The 16,546-nt window shown below is 40.0% G+C and overlaps 1 protein-coding gene across 1 annotated transcript in view; it reads left to right on the top strand.

Annotated features, from left to right (window-relative positions):
- Positions 1–16,546, top strand: part of LOC131521757 (uncharacterized) — a 71,585-nt gene that overhangs the window by 4,997 nt on the left and 50,042 nt on the right. Inside the window, exons 7-30 of the mRNA XM_058746792.1 lie at positions 24–161; positions 255–432; positions 1,205–1,341; positions 1,427–1,530; positions 2,108–2,273; positions 2,390–2,575; positions 8,063–8,215; positions 8,353–8,497; positions 9,497–9,655; positions 9,758–9,876; positions 9,984–10,181; positions 10,258–10,413; positions 11,146–11,330; positions 11,419–11,601; positions 12,203–12,294; positions 12,415–12,584; positions 12,675–12,828; positions 12,979–13,058; positions 13,201–13,381; positions 14,379–14,534; positions 14,615–14,745; positions 14,909–15,067; positions 15,181–15,364; positions 16,254–16,465. Coding sequence (XP_058602775.1) covers positions 24–161; positions 255–432; positions 1,205–1,341; positions 1,427–1,530; positions 2,108–2,273; positions 2,390–2,575; positions 8,063–8,215; positions 8,353–8,497; positions 9,497–9,655; positions 9,758–9,876; positions 9,984–10,181; positions 10,258–10,413; positions 11,146–11,330; positions 11,419–11,601; positions 12,203–12,294; positions 12,415–12,584; positions 12,675–12,828; positions 12,979–13,058; positions 13,201–13,381; positions 14,379–14,534; positions 14,615–14,745; positions 14,909–15,067; positions 15,181–15,364; positions 16,254–16,465 — 3,726 coding nt within the window. The remainder of the gene's footprint in view (positions 1–23; positions 162–254; positions 433–1,204; positions 1,342–1,426; positions 1,531–2,107; positions 2,274–2,389; positions 2,576–8,062; positions 8,216–8,352; positions 8,498–9,496; positions 9,656–9,757; positions 9,877–9,983; positions 10,182–10,257; positions 10,414–11,145; positions 11,331–11,418; positions 11,602–12,202; positions 12,295–12,414; positions 12,585–12,674; positions 12,829–12,978; positions 13,059–13,200; positions 13,382–14,378; positions 14,535–14,614; positions 14,746–14,908; positions 15,068–15,180; positions 15,365–16,253; positions 16,466–16,546) is intronic.

The raw sequence follows: 16,546 nt of genomic DNA, 5'->3' as shown, positions 1-16,546 counted from the left end.
CTGTGAATATGATTTCTCTACAGACTGATGTGTATGGGACATGTATGAGTTCTTATGAACAGAGAGGACCATCAATGGTGAAGAGCCGAAACCTCCAGCAGTGCCTCAGTGACAGAATCGATCAGTTTTGGAGGCACTCTGTCCCCCTGAAGGAGGGCATGGTGAGCCCCACTTATTCTATACTGCACCCAACATTCACACAACTGACCCATTGTGAACTGCTTTCAGTCTGAGTTGCTTTTTATTTTGATTAGACATTGAGCGCCGGCCTCGCATGCATCCAGCTCTATGATGGAACAATGCTGAAGAAGGTCAACTGTACAGAAACAGTGTCGCTGGTTCCCCTGCCAGGTCTGTTAGAAGCAACGGAAACTAAAACCGTTTCAAGCCTAACTCTCCTCAGAACGCTTGAAGTCATTCCAATGGATCTGGGTAAGACTAAGATGGCTTTTGATTTTGTTGATCCAGTACGATCATATCACCCTTTTAATGTGTATTTTTTTTTATTTAATCGAGTAAAAAATTATTGTTGACTACATTTTGATGTAGAAATTTAAGCTACATGTGGGTCAATGATGGCAACATACAATTTGTGAATGAATCTCTTTAGCCAACTCTTTTGATCATTCAATTCTTGTGAACCTGTAAAACTGGTTCGAAGAGAGCTCTAAATGTTTCATTTAATAAATCATTCATCTAAATCTAAAATAATGTGCTGTGGATCTCCAATTGGGAATCTAAATATTATAAAGATTATGTCTTTAATCGAGGACTTAAAATAATGTGATGCATTGTTTGCTTAAGAATTATGAAATGATGATTAAGTTGATATGCAATATGTAACTCTATAGTTATTTGGTGGTTGCATACAGACAGAAGAGCCCATCCAAAATCTCTATGATTTTTTGTTCTCTATATGGCTCTAGATATGTTATTTTATGAAAATAATGGCCACTATATTTATGAAGTGTTTTGTGCATTCACTTGCTGCGCAAGAATTGAAAATGTTATGCTTTGGTCAGTTTCCATAAAGGCAGTCTCTCTTTTCATTTAGTTACAGTAAGTATGACAACTGGATACATTATACAACTCTACTCTTTGAACTTGAAATATAAAAAGGTTACCAGCGTTAAATTATAAAACTATCATATAAAAAATACGTTTTGTCATATGTAAAGTATAATTATCTTCGCTGTCATTTCAGGGCAGAACACCGGTTACTTGAGCAGTGTTGTGTTTGAGGCTGAAGGCCAAAACTCAGGCAGACACGGTGGACCATCGGTTCAAGAGGTTTCCAACACAGTGAGGAGACTGTGTGCTCATCTCGCAGATCAACAACAGGTCAGGCACTGGCTCACAGCATCAAAGCTTTTCTTTCATTCGAGATTTACATTCAGTTTCTCTCACTTTTCTTCATTACCCTTAGCAATCAGAGCTTCTACTGAATCTGGTGCTTCAGTTGAGAACCTTGTCATCCCATCAGTTGAGAGACCTGTGGCAGGAAGCCTCCTTCAAATGTCGAGACGACTGGTTGGTCCTTCAACAATTAATACGTGCATTCAAAATAACATAATGCAGACATTCATTTTTGTTTATGAAGATTTTCATTGATGATATATACTTCATATACTTCAAAGAATACTGTAATAAATCCATGGTACATACTCCAAAAAATAGTAATATTGTGACCTGATCAGATACAATCATTTTTTTTAAATAATTAAGTTCAACAGAAATTCAGATGGCAACGCAAAGTTTCTCGGGGAATGCAATACTTTTGTGAGAGAACTCAAAAACACATAATTTCTTTTTCAATGAACGCATTAGTTTTGCAAGAGAAGGCAATTGTTTTATGAGAGAACAAAGTTTCACTTGGGAACAATACTTTTGCGAGAAAACTTAAAAGGTTTGAAATTTTTATTTCAATGAACGCAAATATTTTGCAAGAGAATGCAAAGTTTCTTGTAAGAGCTCAATACTTTTGTGAGAGAATTCACAAAATGCAATTAAATCTATATTCCAATTATACAGAAATTACAGTGATTGTTTTAAATGTATGTTATATTTTTATTTTCTGATGGTAATGTTGATTTTGGTGCTATGGCAGGCAGCCTCTTGTAGATGCACTGTCAGCCTGTGGAACTGAGGATTGCATCCTTGTCACTACAAACCTCATAATCAACAAAGAAGTTGACCAGGAACATGTTCTACCTCTCCTCAATACTATCAGTTTTGCCTCCCACCCTACCTCATCCATGATTAGCCACCTCAGTGTATGTTTTTGAGTTGTTCAATGAATTAATTTAAATGAATTATAATACAAACGTGGAAGCCTCTTAAACAGAGTGTGACCAAGTTGACATGGATTTGCTGGTCTTTTCTCCTCCAGGCTTTGCTGCAAATACCTCTTATCTGTCCAAAAGCTCTACTGGTTGTGTCTTCACTGGTCCAAGGTCTTTGTCAACAGGAACAGGGTCCATGTAATGATATCTCTGAAGTCCAACAGTTCGTCCATGTTCTGAAGCAGAGTCTTGATGCAGGATGTGAAGTGGACAATCATTTGCAGATCACAGAGGTACAGTCAGTGCTGAGTAGATTACTTACAAATTGTAGTCTGTTTACTTATTACAAATTACATGTTGAAAATTGTAATCAGTACTGTAATCAACAAGATTAGTTATTTTAGATAATGTATTCTGACTACTTTTGGATTACTTTTGTTTATAGATATGTATAGAGATAGTTATAGATATAGATATAGTTATCTATAATTGTTTATAGATTTGCATGGGTTTATTGTTATTAAAAAAAGATAATAAAATATATTTGTCAGGGAAAAACACGGATTCACTTGCAGGTTCAACTCAAAATATTTATTAAAGTCTCAAAACACAAAACTCGGCCGGGGCAGAAGGCCGGGAGCCACAATTCAGGCCAGAGAATGGGGACAGGAAGAAGGGATCAGTCCAATCAAGCCTCCAGTCACTCCACAAGGCAGAGAGGATAATGTGTAGGGAGATCAGCGCCCACAGTCCCGGCGTCGGTGTTGGCGCAACGTCAGAGTGGGGAGAGACAGCGCACAGAGTCCCAGCATCAGTGCTGATGCAACGTCAGAGTGGAGAGTTCCCCGTTGAGCGCGCCGCAAGGGAGGAAGCCGCAGAACACAGCTCCGGGAACGCCAGGACAGGAACTTGGAAACAGAAAATTGGAGAAACGAGAGGCAGAGAGGGGACAGACGAGAAATCAAACTTTAAGCACTAAACTGAACTTGGAGCCTAGGAAGACACGGCAGGACAAAACACGACTAAATAGAAAGTAGGTCACGAGCAAAGCGTAGCGTGTTCACACCACAACGATCAGACATAAGACTACAGACAAGGGGAGCTTAAATAGAGGGAGAATAGATGGATAACTAGTCACAGGTGTGATGGCAGCTAAAGTAGTAAATGAGATAACGATGGGGAGGGGAACCACAAAGACAACGAGCACATGGCAGACTGTCAAAACAAAACCCACGTGATCAACAATAAACACGTACAAAAGACACACACAACTTGCTGATCAGACCGAAGTCATGACAGTACCTCCCCCCCCAGGAGCGCCACCTGGCGCACCCAGGAGGGGCTCACCTCGTCGCTGGCGGAAGTCCTCGACCAGAGTCTGATCCAGAATGTCCCGGGCCGGTATCCAACTCCTTTCCTCTGGACCGTACCCCTCCCAGTCCACCAGAAACTGGAAACCCCGGCCACGCCGTCTAACGTCCAAGAGCTTTCTCACAGTGTACACTGGAGTACCATCCACTATGTGAGGGGGAGGGGGGGTTGGGGAAGAACCAACAGGGTGAAGAGAGGAACGAAACACTGGCTTAACCCTGGATACATGAAAAACAGGGTGAACCTGACCAAGCGTGTGAGGAAGCTTGAGCCGCACTGCCACTGGACTCAGAACCTTGGTGATGCGATATGGCCCAATGAACCTGGGTGCCAGCTTACGAGAAGGCACCCAGAGAGGCAGGTTCTTGGTGGAAAGCCATACTTTCTGACCACACACGTACTGAGGAGCAGGAGTCCTGTGGCGATCAGCCGCTGCTTTGGTCCGTCTGGAAGCCCGGGCCAAGACTTCCTTAGCCCTCCTTAGGTGTGGCGACACCGACCGCAGCTTCGGGTTCCTGAGCAGGGAAAAGAGGTGGTTGGTAACCCATGGAACATTGAAAGGGAGACATACCTGTGGACGCTACAGGAAGGGAATTGTGGGAATACTCGACCCACGGTAGCTGCTGACTCCAGGAGCTCGGACTATGTGATGCCAGGCAGCGGAGAGCTCTCTCGAGATCCTGGTTGGCTCGCTCGGACTGCCCATTGGTCTGAGGGTGAAAACCTGAAGACAAGCTCGTTGAGGTCCCGATCTGTCTACAGAACTCTTTCCAAAACCGGGAGACAAATTGTGGTCCTCTGTCGGAGACCACATCCACCGGAAGACCATGAATCCGGAAGGTGTGGTCCACCACCATCTGTGCAGTCTCCTTGGCGGAGGGGAGTTTGGGCAAGGGAATAAAATGGGCCGCTTTGGAGAAGCGATCCACCACCGTCAGAATCACGGTGTTGCCTCTCGATGGGGGAAGGCCAGAGACAAAATCAAGGGCCAGGTGTGACCAAGGACGAGAGGGAATGGGCAAAGGCTGCAACAGACCAACAGGAGATTGGTTAGAAGTCTTATTTTGAGCACACACCGAGCAAGCCAACACAAACTTCCTGACATCCTGGGCCATGGATGGCCACCAGAATCCGCTAGCGATCTCCGAACCCCTGGATGACAGGTTACCCTGGACTCGTGACCCCACCGAAGGACCTCAGGACGCAGCGCAGCCGGCACAAATAACAGACCCTCCGGACATCTCCTCGGGGCCTCCCCCTCCCACACGGCCTTCTTTACCCACCACTCGACATCCCAAGAGAGGGATCCCACCACCATCCCCTTGGGGAGAATGGTGTCAGGAGCCACATCCCTCCCAGGACCCTCGAACAAACGAGAAAGGGTGTCAGGCTTAGTGTTCTTGGAACCCGGCCGATATGAGAGGGAGAAGCTAAACCGCCCAAAGAAGAGTGCCCAGCGGGCCTGGCGAGCATTCAACCTCTTGGCCGAACGGATATATTCCAGGTCCTTGTGATCCGTCCAGACCAAGAAGATCCGTCCAGTTCCAAGAAGCTGCTCCCTCCAACCAATGGCGCCACTCCCCCAGAGCCAGCCTGACTGCAAGCAGCTCCCTGTTACCTATGTCATAATTTCGTTCTGCAGGGCTCAGGCGGGGAGAGAAAAAGGCACAGGGGTGCACCTTCTCATCTCTAAGGGACCGTTGGGACTGAACCGCGCCTATCCCGACCTCAGAGGCATCTACCTCGACAATAAATTGCCGTTCAGGATCTGGAAGACAAAGAACAGGAGCAGAGATGAAATGGTACTTAAGAACATCAAAGGCCTCCTGAGCCTGAGAATTCCACCTGAACGGTACCTTGGGTGAGGTAAGTGCCGTTAAGGGTGCAGCAACCAGGCTAAAGTTCCGGATGAATCGCCTATAGAAGTTGGCGAACCCCAAGAACCGCTGCAGCGCCTTCCTTGGCCAATCGGCTACGGCCCTTACCTTAGCAGGATCAGCCTTGATCCCCTCCGCTGAAATAATATGCCCCAAGAACGAAACTGACTTGGCGTGGAACACACACTTCTCCGCCTTGGCATAGAGCTGGTTCTCCAGCAGCCGTTGTAGCACCTGACGAACATGTTGAGTGTGTGCCTGCAAGGAGGGAGAGAAGATGAGGATATCATCGAGATACACAAAGACAAATCTGTTTACCATGTCTCTCAACACATCATTGATCAGGGCCTGGAAGACAGCTGGGGCGTTAGTAAGCCCGAAGGGTAAGACCCGGTATTCAAAGTGTCCCGTAGGGGTATTGAAGGCTGTCTTCCACTCATCCCCCTCACAAATACTGACCAAATGGTAGGCATTGCGGAGGTCTAACTTTGTGAAGACCTTGGCTTCCTGTAACAATTCAAAAGCAGATGACATCAGAGGCAGAGGATACTGGTTTCTTATGGTGATGTCATTTAGGCCCCGATGCAGGGCCGCAGGGAGCCATCCTTCTTTACGAAGAAGAACCCAGCGCCAGCAGGTGAGGAAGAGGGACGGATGAGGCCGGCATTTAAGGATTCTTTAATATACTTGTCCATGGCCTCTCTTTCAGGACCAGACAGGGAGTACAAACGCCCCTTAGGCGGAGAAGTGCCTGGGAGGAGATCGATGGCACAGTCGTACGGCCAGTGAGGTGGTAAGGACGTGGCCCGGGACTTACTGAAGACCCGGCAAAGATCGTGGTACTCCACCGGGACTCCGGAGAGATCAGCTGCCTCCACCTGAAACACAGAAGACAAAGAGCCAGGAGACAAGGCAGCACCTAAACAAGCAGCAAGAGAGGACTGACTCCAAGATAACACAGAGTTTCCCGACCAATCCACATGAGGGTTGTGCTGCACCAACCACGGGTGCCCCAGAACAACAGGAGCACCCGGGGAATCAAGGAGGTATAGCTCAATTACCTCACGGTGATTGCCAGAGACAACTAAACTTACTGAAGGAGTGGAGTGGGTGATGGAGGAGAGGAGAAGGCCATTGAGGGAACAGACAGAGATGGGAGAAGGGAGAGGAATGGCAGGAATGCCCCACGCCAGGACAGGAACTTGGAAACAGAGAATTGGAGAAACGAGTGGCAGAGAGGGGACAGACGAGAAATCAAACTTTAAGCACTAAACTGAACTTGGAGCCTAGGAAGACACGGCAGGACAAAACACGACTAAATAGAAAGTAGGTCACGAGCAAAGCGTAGCGTGTTCACACCACAACAATCAGACACAAGACTACAGACAAGGGGAGCTTAAATAGAGGGAGAATAGATGGATAACTAGTCACAGGTGTGATGGCAGCTAAAGTAGTAAATGAGATAACGATGGGGAGGGGAACCACGAAGACAACGAGCACATGGCAAACTGTAAAACAAAACCCACGTGATCAACAATAAACACGTACAAAAGACACACACAACTTGCTGATCAGACCGAAGTCATGACAATATTACCATTAACTGACATCAGAGAACATGCAAATGTGTTGTAAAATTATTGAAATAATAACTTTAAAACTCAGGGGGACTTCAACTAAATATTGGTTTGACTGACAAAAAGTTTGTGAATCCCTGCATCATGTGAACAAAAAAATTCTAAAAAAAGGATGAGGGAGAATCAATAAATTATGAATAATTTACTGCCATTGTGTGAATAATTTGTAATCATGCAATCCACAAAAAAAGTAACTGTAATCTGATTATGAGAGTTTTAAAACATAATATAATCTAATTTCAAGGGCTTAATTTTGGAATCTAATTACGTTATTGTCAGTCCTCTGTCGTGTGTGTCATGTGTTCCTGCCTCTTGTTTCCATATTTGGTCATGTTCCTGTCCTTGTTAAGTGTTATCATTAGTTAAGTCTTGTCCAGCTGTGTTTAGTCATTATCTGTGATTGTCATGTGTATTTAGTTCCTGCCTGTTTAGTTAGTTTTCGTCTGGTCTACTCGTTATTCCCCGGTGTTCCTGTCTGTGTCAACCTTGCCTTGTGTTGCCCTGCCCTGATGTCCTCATTAAAGACTATTATTTTGAAGTTTACTCCTCGTCTCCGTGTTCCTCGTTCCTCGCTGCTGTGTGCACCGTGACAGTTATCCTTTTCAATATTAATTAAACACCAATTGGCAGAATTTTCGTGACATAATATTGATTACTACCAAAATAATTTTAATTAAAAAAATCTAAGTTATGGTGAGACGCTTACAATGGAAGTGACTAGGGGCAATTTTGCCGAGTGCCTCAGTGTAAACCAGATTTTTGCTTTTTACATAGAAATAGTTGGACAAGTGGAAATAATTTTTTTGTCGTAATCGATATTATGCCACAAATAATTGAGCTTGACTTCCACTGAACCTGAAATATTGCTTTAAAGTGTTCTGTACCTCTTGTGCAGCTGCTGCATGTGTTAAAAGCAGTGGAGAATGCAGGAGCGGCTGTATCAGATCTCATCCCCACGTTGAGCCGCTGTGTGCAGAATCAGTCTGTGGTGCTGGAGCTTCGGCTGGCGGCTGTACGAGCATTCAGGAGAATCCCATGCCATCATGACGTCAGTGTCATCAAATTTAAGACATACTGTATATATAACACTTGACGTGAATGCATGTGCTGATACATTTATATTGATGTTATTCCTATTATGGCATGACTTATGTTCTTGCATTATGTTCTTTCTTATGTTATCAGAGGACAGCTCTTGCTCAGGCATTTCAAAGCCAGCAGGAGAATGTGGAGGTCAGAATCGCAGCATATCAGCAGCTCATGACCTGTCCAAACCAGGAGATTTTCACAATTGTGAAGACAACCTTGAGCAATGAGAAGTCTAGTCAAGGTATTGAGTTATCAAATAGTATTTATTATTACTAACTCGATTGTGCTATATTTCAACACTGTTAGAGAAAGTTTAAAATTCAAATACTTTTGATATGGATAGATAAATATTCATAAGAGCAAATTCTTATAGTATTATTCTGCTTGGTGCACTGTAAAAAAAAAAAAGTTGAGCAAACTTAAAGGTTTAAGGCAACCAGCTTCAGCAGATTTTTGAGTTTTCTCAACTTATTTTTGTAGGAGATTTTTGAGTTCTCTCAACTTTTAAGCTTTATAAACTTAGAACAACAAGTTGAGAAAACTCAAAAATCTGCTGAAGCTGGTTGCCTTAAACGTTTAAGTTCTCTCAACTTTAGATTTTTTACAGCACTGTTAAGTTTATACAAAAAAAGTTGAGAAAACTCAAAAATCTCCTAAAAAATAAGTTGAGACAACTCAAAAATCTGCTGAAGCTGATTGCCTTAAACCTTTAAGTTTGCTCAACTTTTTTTTTTTTTTTTTATAGTGTGTGCCTTACAATAAATCACACAATATATCACACAATATATTTGAAATAAAAAACAAAAACATGTTTAGTACCAAGCCTTCCAATTGGGGTAATGGGATGGAAGGTCAGTGCAAAACAAAAATTCTCATTAAAATATGTCCTTAAAAACAGCTTAATATAAATATAATGAAACAAAAAAAAGTGTACCCAAAAAGGTTTTAAAAAGTGCTTAAAAAAACCCTGCATTTACAGTGAAAGCATGATTTTCAATGAAATAAAATTTGAGTTAGAATTCATTTTTTTGGTATTAACAAAAATTATTATTTATTTTTTTTAATTAACAATGAAATTATATCTACATCAGTAGTAAGTCACAAATGGCACCATTTCTTGAGAATGAACCAAATATGTTCTGCATGGAAGAGGTTGCATATTTTCAGCTTTCATTTTTCTAGCACTCTACAGCTATAAAATGAGATACATTTTGATACATTCTCTTTGATATCTCCTCAGTTGGGTCATTTGTTTGGAGTCACCTTTTCAATATCCAGAAAACAGAAGATCCTCTGAAAAAAGACCTAATGGAGTCACTGCCAGATGATATCTTAAGTAAAGACTTTGAAGCTGAAACATGGAAATATTCTTCACATATGGACTACACAGTGGACACAGGTACTACACATAATGTAACATTTAAATCTGTTTACAATACCTTTCTATTTATAACACTGATGTTCTCCCTTTTGTAATGTCTGGGTTTTATGTCTACTCCAGGAGTGGCTGCTGCTAACATCGAGGGAGCTGTAGTTTTCTCCCCTGAATCTTTTCTTCCACGTTATGCTATGGCGAATCTGACAGTTCACATCCTAGGCAGAGCATTCAATCTTCTAGAGGTGAAAATCAAATCTGTTTGACATCTGTTTGTTTTTTCCACAAAACATAAAAATCTAAACTGACACTGTTTACTGTACTGTTCCTGGTCTAATTCTTTTTTTTTTAGATTAGCCTAAGAATGGAAAACCTAGAGCCTTTTCTGAAGAAAATCTTTGAGGAGCATCCTCTAGCATCTGCTGATCACTCCAGACCTAGCAGTCAAACAGACTCTATGAGGAATGAACAGAAAGGACGAAACAGGGACGAGAAACAAGGAGGCAGTGATGGCTGCCAGTCCACAGGTTTAAGTTCCATCAAGACTAAGGTGAGAGTCTTGCAGATTGTGATTTTGTGTTTGTTATTTGGCTCCACATCAGGCATGATCAATATTACTGTTTAAGTTCACAGAGCAGAGGAAAAGAGACAGTAGCCTCCGATGTTGGATGAATGTGAAGATGTTCGGCAACGACCTTGCCTTTATGAGCTGTGATGACCTCCATGCGTATCAGAGAAAGCTATCACTTAGTACAGCTGGTGTTGTTGTCAAGTTGTTAAAGGTAAGAAGTTCTTTCTCAAGCCGTTACTTAAAAGAGTATTTTGGGTTTAATATTGACTTTGGTCACACTTTCACAAATATTTCAACTATCAACTACGACTTTTGCCTCAAACTCCTAATTTGCTGCTTATTAATTGTTAGTAATGTAGTTGTTACATTTAGGTATAGGGTAGGATTAAGGCATCTCAACATGGTCATGCAGAAAAAGGCATTAATATGTGCTTTATGAATACTAATGAACAGTATGCTAGTAAAATGTATATTATATGCATTTAATAGTGAGAAATGGTCGTTAAAAAAAATGTTACCTTTACTTTTTCAATATTATAGCCACAAGATGTGAACAATATGCATTTAAACATAAAAATCTCTTACCAACCTTTTCTATCAAAAGGTATAACCAATTTTATAAATTCATCATCATGATATGTGACTAAAAACGATACAACTCAAATACAACAAGTTTAAACAGAAGAATAAATGTAAATGCTTTTATATAATGATAAGCTTCAATATTTTAAATTGATAAACCTTGATGTTGGCTTTTTCTTAAGAGATAATGTTGTATAATGTGGTGAAAAACTTTATGTCATAAATGCTGTTGAATAAGCTTAATTTGTATTAAACCCTGAATATTATTTTATTGAAACTGAAATATGTCTGTAGTATATTTTCCACTTTTTATGTTGTAAATACTTTGTTGTAATAGTTTAAATATCTTTCCTTTTCCCAGGGTCAAGAGATTAAAATCAGCCAAAGGCCAATTGTTCTGGCAGAGGAACTGGTTTTACCATCTCTCTCTGGATTACCCATGAGGCTAAGCATCAACATGTCCGCTCTGTTCTCCCTCAGACTTAAAGGCATCGCTAACTACAAGAATTGGTCACACTTCTCACTGGCTGGCTATGTCAAACCAAAGTATGTCTGATGAAGTTTTGAAAACGGCAGTGTGCTGTCAGGTTGAAGTCATGATGGCTAGTCATCTCCTGTTTGTCCTTTTACACAGTGCACTGGTTGCCATCTCTGTGAGAGCTGGAGTGGATGGAGCGTTTGGTCGTGTGGGATTAGAGTGGGTCTCTCAACTCAAAACCTTCACCAGTTTGGATGGAGCTGTATTTCTACACCATGGGCAGAGCCTGAAGGTGGTTCTCAATACTCCAGAAGATGTCATGGATGTACTGACCTTCAAGTATGAACATTATTTACATGTTCTTTCGAATATATAAATTAATTATGATATGTTATTTGGGAGAAATAAAGGTACAAATGTCCTGATATCATAATGAAAAAAAGAAATAGTTAAAAAAAGTTCTGTTTTTCTCCTGTCATGTGGTGTGACTACAATTCAGAACAAGTCAGAAGCAGGACGTTATATCAGTTATATCAATTAAATAAAATGTCATCTAGTGCAACTCCCTAAAACTCAAATGTACTTTATGAATTTAAGAATAATTATTCATGATATTTGTGCAAATTTTATTTCAAATTTGAAAATGACTAAGATGTATTCACTTTAGTTTGTAATGACAATGTTATTACTTACGTGGTGGTTGCACCACAGAACATTGTAATAAAATTTAATTCTGGAAAGACATATACATTTTTTTTTTAAACCATAAGAAACTAACAAAATACAAAGAGTACTTTTCTAAGAACTTGTGTTTTAGACTTGTGTTTTTCTGAAAAAAAATCATTTTCTTGAATGTAGACACTTTTATTTGTGACTGACCTATAAACAGCTGTTTTATCTTGACTCTAAAATTACCGCTTGGTTGTCTACACAAAAAAAGCTCCAGAATGTTTCATGTGAGCGGGGACAGTAAGGAGGAGCTCATAGCTACGAGAAATCTCAAGGAGAAGAGCACTTGCACTCCTAAAACATGTGAGCTTATTTAAAACAACATAAAATATACATTTCTTTAAAAAAAAAATTTGTTAGTTTTTTTTGTGGAAAGAACTAAAAGACCGTTTGGTGTCGACATATTTGTATGGTTATTTGCAGGGTCTAAGATGGTTGGGTGGCAGTTGTGCTCTGATGTCACTTATCCTTTGACACTGATGGGAAAAAGCTTTCCACCACTGGGCCCAGTTCTTTTTACTCTCAGACTCCAAAAACTTGACAAAGGTCTCAATCAGTACCTCTTGGAGGCAGCCTATACTTTTGTACCCCAGGTAGGGAAGATTTCTGACAACTATCCATTCGAGTTGAAATAACTTTCTCATTCAATCGCTCTTCCTGTGCTTCTTTTGGATCTTCGACAGAGGAATTCCTGGACGCCGCTGGAAGCCACTCTGCTTCTCTTTCTTGGCACACCGCAATCCACTATCCCCAGAGACATGTCCCTGGATGTCAATCTCAGTCCAAAAAGGCTGATTCTGAAAATAACACATCCTCTAAAAAACATTCTTATTCAAGGTTTCAGAACCACTTAAAAATGGATTTCCTTATGGATATTTTAAGGCTGCATTCAAACTTGAACATGATACAATTGTATTGACATAACATTTACTTTATTGAATTATTTTTGAGAATGTTTAGGATATTTTCCCATCTTTTTAATCACAGCGCAGATTGAAGAATTAAACAACCAACATTCAGGCAGAATCGAACTACTGATAGACAACATCCACCATTATTTTATCAAGGTAAGTGAGAAGAGCAATTGCTTTTTTATGATCAATTTCAAAATCTCAAGAAGGGCGGTTGTGATATATTATTTAAGGTCTTGTCTTATTCAAGAACATGGTTAATTAAAACATAATTAAATCATTCACCATTGTGCCCAAGGGATTACTGGAGACAGTGAATCTTCCTTCAGAGACGAGAGCCCACTTTCATCTTGATGCCAAAGTAGTAGCAGATGGGCATCCATTCTCCCTCTCAGTCAACACCACACATGCTCGCAGCAGGAGGTTCATAATACAGGCTTTGCTTAAAAATGTCTTCAATAAAGATGCATCGCTCTCAGGCAAGTCTTAGCTAATACTTTTTTAACGGTTCCATAAGTACTTTTTTTTCCATTCACTTTCTCATTTTTCATTCATTGGGGATTTCAAAAGATTTGTTTGCGTAAGGTTCTAACCAAACCGACTAGCTCTGAGATGATTCACAACATTACAAACTGAACTACTCATCATATAAGCATTGTAAATGACAAAATGGATTTTGTACAGCATAAAATGACTGATTTTTATTACAGTTTTTTACAATTGCTAGGACATTACTTAAGTCATTTCTTCACACAGCTCTCCTAACTAACTATCAGTTTGGCACAGCAGGTAATTTCACATCCAAAATGCACTAAAACTACCAAAACACTTCATACTCGTGTCTAAAATCAAACCATTCTTCCAAAAATCTAAGATTTGTCACCCAACAAACACACTTTGTCACTCAACGCTGACCTAAAAAACACTAACAACAGTTAGCAGGTATATTGAGAAATGTCGAGTGTGTAAAAAACTGGAATTGATTACATAGCCTAGCATCTTGAAAAAAAAAATTGCATAATTTTTGGATTATTGCATAATAATCAATAAACACTTTCCATCACATACAGGTTTTTTTTTTCCCCAGAAAATAAGAATGAAGATATTTCAAATTTTACATGTATTAGCTTTAATGTATTAAATTGCATATATGGATGGAGGGACAGATGGATTGAGATAGATAGATAGATAGATAGATAGATAGATAGATAGATAGATAGATAGATAGATAGATAGATAGATAGATAGATAGATAGATAGATAGATAGATAGAAAAAAGCTTTTTTCATTGCTTAAAACTATACGTTATGGTAGATCTATCTTGAAAGATACTCAATTTCTCTATGGACAAAATGAATGGGTTTTTTAGTTCCAGAACCGTAAAGTTGTGCTGTATAGTTGTTACTTCTCTTTAACATAATTTATTGTGATGTGATGATTTGCAGCCAGCTTTTTATGTTCTGCTTCACTTCACAGTGCAGTTGGAGAGAAGTCTGGAAGATGGCCAGAGACATTATTCTATAGATGCCGGGTTTCTTTTGCCAAGCGCTGTCAGCATCAGAGCTCTTGGGTTACTGAAGCAAAGGGGCCCAGAGTGGAGCTCTGCTGTGAGGGTCAGGTATGGTGTACAAGGTAAGTAATTTCTACAAATAACATAACGTTTTTAAGACAACAATGCAACAGACTGTTCATTCATTTATTTATTTTTTCAGAGGATTCACAGAACATGCAGGAGTGTCACATGACCCAGAACCTCCACAGCGAGTCTGACCCAGTCCAGATGTACCGTATAACAGCAGCACATAAACTGCACTGTTCCCATTTCATCAACATAAACCACAAGGTCAAATTTATTGTCTCACAAATACAAATGTACTATTTGGTTTCACAGGTTTAAAAAGTTTTCTAACATTGATTCTAGTACTGATTGTTCTTTTGCACTGTAATGCACATAATACGGTTCATGATAACAGATATGGCAACCTTCTGATTGTTTCCACCAACAGATTGAACTTAAACATGAACGGAGCCCATTCAACGTCCAGTCATCACTTGATGTAAGCTTTGGAAAGCAGTGGAACCAGAGCAGCAACAAACACAGGATCCTCTTCAATCAGTCGCTCAGAAACCAGTCTGGACCCGGCCTCACCAGTTATTCTGTGGAGGTTCAGCTTTACTAAAACATTCAGACTGAATCTAGACTGTGTACATCAAATGCGTTCTCCCATTGGTCTTGATTATTATTACGTACCATAATAATGTATACTGCCTTTTCCAGCTCAGCCTGCGACTTCTAGACAGGGGACTGAGTTACAGAACTCAACTTCTGCACTCTTATTTCAAGAAGCAAAGATCTGAGAGCAGCACCCACCTGAAAATCAACTACAACAATCAAATGCCTCTGGTAGCTGGTGTCCACTGGAAGGACGTGTCAACAAAGACCTCCCTTCAAAAGTGGGAAGGTGTGTAAGTATATATTCCCTTATATATTCCAACCAGAATCAAACTCTCATTTGTGAAGTTGTAGATTTTAGAGAGAGACAGTATATCGGTACCATATCTATTATCTGCCAATATTAGAGTTTGTTTTTTTTCTTTCATTTGTCATATTGGTCAACATTGGATTTTTAACTGTGCATGTTCATTTACTTTTTTTTTTCTTCACCTAAAGTTAATCTGGTTAATCTAAATACTTATACTGAATAACACTTTTAAATGTAATCTTTAGCAAATCCCCAAATTAATATCCATATTTCTTATGTTACATTATCATTTTGTAATGCTTAAATTCACTTTATTTAGAGCAGTGATTATCAACCAGGAAGTCATTCACTTCCAAGGGGGTGCAGGATGACTTAAAAGTATTTTAGTTTAATACATTATCATTAATATTTTAATATATAACACAAAATCAAGATAAATAATTGACATCATATTTTTCCCCTCTCAACATTTTGTTTTCATTGAAGAACATACAATTCTTAAAACACTTGGAATGACTTTGAAAATGTAAAAAATCGTGGTACATTTAATCAGTTCTCCCAGTTTCTGTTAATAAAGTTTAGAAACAAGCAACTTTGTCAAAATTAAAGCAGAAACACCATATATATCTCAGCCTATATTGGTTGGGGGCTTTGATTTAGACAAAACAGTAAAGAATTTTGTATCTGCCATTTATCAGTTATTAGATATAACAATAATTGTAGGCTTATCATTGTCCTGAATTTGACAGCGGTGCATCCCCATAGATTTTATTGGAAAGGGCCCATTTGAAAAAATGCCATGAATTTCTACAGTTCTTGTTAATATTCTAGTTCATGTAAAACTGTACTTCATTCATTATGTTCACAGGTTCATTCAACATGGATACTCCATGGCTCTATGTGTACATAGTTCAAAAACTAACTCAGCCCCAGCGTGGCATCACACAGTTCAGCTCTGAGATCACCACAAGGAAACTGGTGAACATCCGAAGTGTTACGCTGGAGGGTTTCTACAAGGATAGAGGCAAAGAACGACAAGGCCAGCTACACCTTTTTACACCAACTGTCAGTTATATTAAGGTTTGTGTACCTTCTATCACCTCTCACTTCGAGTTTTTAAGTATTTCTCCCAAGGTACCTCATTCCTAGCCCTGTTTAGCT

This window comes from Onychostoma macrolepis, chromosome 02 (genome assembly GCF_012432095.1).
Source record: "Onychostoma macrolepis isolate SWU-2019 chromosome 02, ASM1243209v1, whole genome shotgun sequence".
NCBI lineage: Eukaryota > Metazoa > Chordata > Actinopteri > Cypriniformes > Cyprinidae > Onychostoma > Onychostoma macrolepis.
This window is presented reverse-complemented; position numbering and strand designations above follow the sequence as displayed.